At 36.3% G+C, this 4,921-nt stretch overlaps 1 protein-coding gene across 1 annotated transcript; it reads left to right on the top strand.

The window, feature by feature from the left end:
• The first annotated feature begins 562 nt into the window (after positions 1-562).
• On the top strand, positions 563-4,384 carry LOC148554545 (uncharacterized). Its single transcript, XM_088490366.1, has 3 exons — positions 563-600; positions 3,827-3,839; positions 3,917-4,384. Exons 1-3 carry the CDS (start codon positions 563-565, stop codon positions 4,382-4,384), a joined length of 519 nt encoding a protein of 172 aa, XP_088346492.1.
• The last annotated feature ends 537 nt before the right edge of the window (positions 4,385-4,921 follow it).

Genomic DNA, 4,921 nt, shown 5'->3' with positions numbered 1-4,921 from the left:
TGGACGATGAGTTGATAGAAAGGTTTTCCTTGTATTATTGTTGTTCGGAGCTGTGCCAGATTCTCGAGGCTGTTGAGCAGAATGAGGAGGAGGAGTGGTTGTTAGATTATTTGGTAGAGAGTTTTGCTGATGGGAAGTGCTTGTCTATCTCTGAGGTTCTTCGTTATCATGATTCGGGTGATATGGAGGGTTTGAAAACATATATAGGTAATGTTTTGTATGCTATTGATTGAGTTGATGTTGTTGTATTTTCTAATATTTGTTGTCTGCAGGTGGACGGGTCCCCCATCTCGATCCTTCTCGGTTCAGGGACTCCGAAGGAGGGTGGGTAGGCTGCCCAATCTACTGCTCAGCCAGCCTCTTCACACAAAAGGAAAAGAGATGAGACTGAGAATTCTTTGGAGGTTATATCGGAGGGCGGTCAGGAGGCTGTTGATAGCGGTAAACCGGTATTTGATCGGCAGAAGAGGCTTTATGGTTTCATCCCTGGTACTAGTTCACATTCCTTGTGGAGCGACCTTTTGCCGAGCTTTCTGACAAAGTGTCTCAGTACCCTGGTGACATGCTCATGACTCGTCGGGTTGGTATGGAGGGACTTGGAAACAGGGACGGATCCAGAAATGTTATCGGGGGGGGGGGGACAATAACATATATAATATTAAAGAAATATGCAAATAAATTATAATGTAAGATGCATTACAAAAATATACCGATAGAGAATATATATTTAAAGTACAAACAAAATATGCATACTTTTACTAACGAAGTGGTACACGTCAATTCTTCATATCATAAAATTTATCGATAATAGAATCGGTGTCAAATCTTTCAGCAATCTTCTTCTCAATGTAAATCAAAAGACAATTAGCAAGAAATTCATCTTCCATTTTATTTCTGAGTCTATTCTTCACAATATTCATAGCTGAAAAAGATCTCTCAGTTGTAGCAGTTGAAACAGGGAGAGTTAATACCAAGCGAATCAAACGATCAATCAAAGGATATGTTAAAGACTTTCCTGTCTTCGTTAATCCTTGACATAACTCCGAAATTGTGCACAAGTTAGTTAACTCAACATGATTAGGAACATCAAGTTCATAATGTTGAGCTTGCATTCTAATGTGAAATTTCTCTTGGTCACTGAAGTCACCTGGATAAAATCGTTCTACTAATTCACATACTTTGTTGACACTGAAGAACTTATAATTATCTCTGGGATCTAAAGTTGAACTTAAAGTAAGTAATTCCACCATATTATCATTGAATCTTCCATTAAGCTCTTGTAACTGTGTATCAATTACAGCCAGAAATAAATTAACACAGTAATGATGCTCCACTGAAATTTGGTCAACAATTTTGCGAGTTCGGCCTCTTCTAGGAATATGTAATGCATTCATATCAGGAACTTCAACTTCATGTTTCTCACAAAACAATATAACTTCTTTTATGAAAGCCTCCCAACTTGATTCTCTCATTCGTTGGATTAAAGTCTTGGTAGTAGAAACCAGAGTTAGAGCATTCAATATGTCTTGATTTTTTCGTTGCAAAGCTTGGCAAAGATCATGACTAACTTCCAAAATATTTCTCATCAAATGCAAAACAAAGACAAATTCAAAGGATGTGATAGCATCATAAGCAGCACTAGCATCACCACAAGTGGAGAAATTACCTTCTTCAGTGCTTTTTTCAAGAACTTCACAAGTAGCATCAAACATGCATAGCAAGCTACGTACAGAATTCAAATGAGACCCCCATCTAGTATCTCCAGCTCTTTGCAAAGTACCAATTTGATTAAGTCCACTACCTGTCATAAGTTGATCATCAGCAATTAAGTTTGCAACATTATTTGCTTGAGCAACCCTTAACTGATCATGACGTTTAGGAGAAACAATCACAACATTCACAATTAGTGTAAGTTTTGAAAAGAATTGATGAACATAGCAAACTTCTTTAGCTGCAGAAACAAGTGCTAATTGTAATCGATGAGCAAGACAGTGAATGTAATAAGCAAAAGGGCAATCTTTCAAAAATAGAGCTTGCAATCCATTTCATTCACCACGCATATTACTAGCTCCATCATACCCTTGTCCCCTAAGATTTTGAACATCAAGATTATGACGAGAAAGAACTGATGAAATTTCTGTTTTCAATGTCAAAGAACACGTATCAGAAACATGTATAAGATCAAAAAATCTTTCTTGAACACAACCATGCTTGTCTACAAATCTCAAAACCACAGACATTTGTTCTCGCTTTGACTCATCTCTTGCTTCATCAATAATTATACAAAATTTAGAATCACCAATTTCTTCTCGAATTGTTGCACGCACTTTTCTAGCAAAGATATGTAATATATCTTTTTGAACACCGGGAGATATATATTGAGCATTTCCAGGAGCATTTTCAAGAACAACATTATTAACATTCTGATTACAGGAAGCCAAAAGCTTAATTAACTCAATAAAATTTCCCCTATTCAAAGATCCAGGACTTTCATCATCGCCTCTAAATGCACATGCTTGAAATGCAAGCCATCGAATAGCATCAATAGATGTCTTCAACCTTAAGCGGTTATTTGCAATAGTTTCATCACTATGCCTATCAAGAACTTTGTCTATATGCTTAGATTGAGCCATTAAATCATCACAAGATTTCACACATAAATTATGGGGAGAATTAGGAATAGAACCCTCGTGACATACAAATACACAATTCACTCCATTGTTTACTTTCTTCCAATTACTAAATCCTAACTCTGAAAATGCATTTTTTCCATCATTGCAAGCACCATAATGTTTACCAAACAAGTAGCAAGGCAAACAATAAGCAGCATCTTTTTCTGGTGAATATTCTAACCAACTTGGAAATTTTTTAAACCAAGAAGATTGAAAATATCGACGATGATTGTTATTACCAGAAGCTGGATAGCTAATATTTGTTGGTTGGTATGGCCCAGCTATTATGTATGCTCTACGAATCTTATCACGTTCATTGACATTATACTGCCAAATTGGACGTCGCTTTCCTGGATCCCTTTCTAGTAAAGAGATATCAACATCTCTTTCTAATCTTGGAACTTGGGCTTTTTGTTGATGTGTATTTTGAGTAAGATTAGAGAGTTCACTTACTTGAACTTCTTGTGAAACAAGATTAGAGGGTTGACTTGTTTGAACTCCAACATCATCAGTAACTTTTCTCTTAAAAATTGCATCAATTTTACTTTGCTTTCTCATCATAAAATGTTCTAATTTTTTGTTACCTGAAAAAATGAATAAACAAAGTCTGAATATTTTTTATTAATTAAATATCAATAATAATATTTTTTTACTAAGTCATTATCAATTTCACTAAAAATAAAAAATAAAAAAAGAGAATAAATCTTATCAATGAATAAGCTATTTATCTATAATTTATGTGATCACAAAAAAGATAAAATTATATTATTTTATAGTAAAAAAATATGATTTATTAATTAATAATTTTATATAATTATATAAAAAAATAAAAAATAGAATGAGTAGAGTAGTGATTAGTGAATACCTTTGCTAATTGCTATGAGCCTATGACTGAAGACCGAAGCCACTAAGCCAGGCTGTGAGGGCGTGCAACGTACTCCAAGGGAAGAGAAGACCGAACGTTTCAAAAAGGAAAAGCATAAAAGAAAGAGAAGGTCACACGTAGTGTTTATTATTTAGGAGTTTAAAAAAATTTAAAAACCATTATATTTTATTTGAGTTGGGCCTTTTAGTTTATACTACTATTTTTTTTAAAAAAAAAGCTGGGGGGGCCCAGGCCTCTACTTGCCCCCCATGTATCCGTCCCTGCTTGAAAAGTTTGTTCAGGTTGTTCTATTTTCATTTTGGTTCTTCTTTTATGTTCCCTTTTGCTGCTTTATTCTTACTCATTATGTATTTTGTAGATTGTCGCCTCTCGTCTGATGTGTGTCGGTCGTACGATTGAGCTTATCGGAGCCGAGCAGCAGGCGACCGTGGATAAGATTTCAGACCTGGAGAGGTCATACAAGGTGAAGATCGCTGAGCTAGAGAAGTCGTCAAAAGAAAAAGATGAGGCTGTTGTCAACGCTACAGCTACGATGAAGGAATCTGAAGAGGAGGTGGCGCGTTTGAGGGATCAAATTCGGCTGTTGCAGGCTGAGGTCAAAGAGAGTGATATTTCTAAGGGGAAGCTAACTTCAAGGATTCATGAGTTGGAGAAAGATGGGATGGAGATGTTCTCCTCTGGCTTCGACCGTGTTGTTAGCCAAATTGCGTTGTTAGCTTCTGATTTTGATTGTGACCGACTCGACGTGACTAAGATCGTGATTGACGAAAAGCTAGTAGTGGATGGAACTGTGGAGGAGCATGACGAGAACGTTCCTCCTCCTTGATTTGTTTTTATTTCTGTTCTGGACATGTTTTGTCCTTTTGGTTTGTAATGATAACTCTTTTTTGTTTTGGTTGACCGAGTTGTGGTCGGCTTGACAGTAGTTTATGAATATTTAGTATTGTTTCGAACTTAAGTTTTGTTTATGTTGACCGAGGTTAGGTCAATTTGACAATATTGTTTTTGCGATGGAATGGTGTATAGTTAGATATTTTTGCATTTGAAGAGTAGAACGAGATAGGTAAATGAATAATCGATCATGTTTGTTTGATTTGGGCGTCCGGCCTCGTTAAAACCCTCCTTAGGTAAAACCCTTTCTTTTGGAAAAAAACCTCTAAGGGGGAAAAAGAGTACCTTCATCCGCGAAATGTACAATTTACGATCTATACAACTTTAGCGAATAAATATTCCAATTTCCTGAAACTGGATTTCCTTGTAGTGTTTGGAGTTGGTAAGCCCCATTCCGAGCACTTTGGATATTCGGAATGGTCCTTCCCAGTTTGCGGCGAGCTTTCCATGTGAAGGAGGTCGTCTAGCTTCT

The sequence above is a fragment of the Arachis ipaensis genome, chromosome B6, assembly GCF_059453495.1.
Source record: "Arachis ipaensis isolate K30076 ecotype BB chromosome B6, ASM5945349v1, whole genome shotgun sequence".
Taxonomy (NCBI): Eukaryota; Viridiplantae; Streptophyta; class Magnoliopsida; order Fabales; family Fabaceae; genus Arachis; species Arachis ipaensis.
Note: the sequence above shows the minus strand (reverse complement) of the source record. Positions and strands in the feature narration are given on the sequence as shown.

Excerpts from the sequence above, each read along its gene's own strand:
- LOC148554545 (XM_088490366.1), top strand. The coding sequence starts at position 563 with ATGCTCATGACTCGTCGGGTTGGTATGGAGGGACTTGG.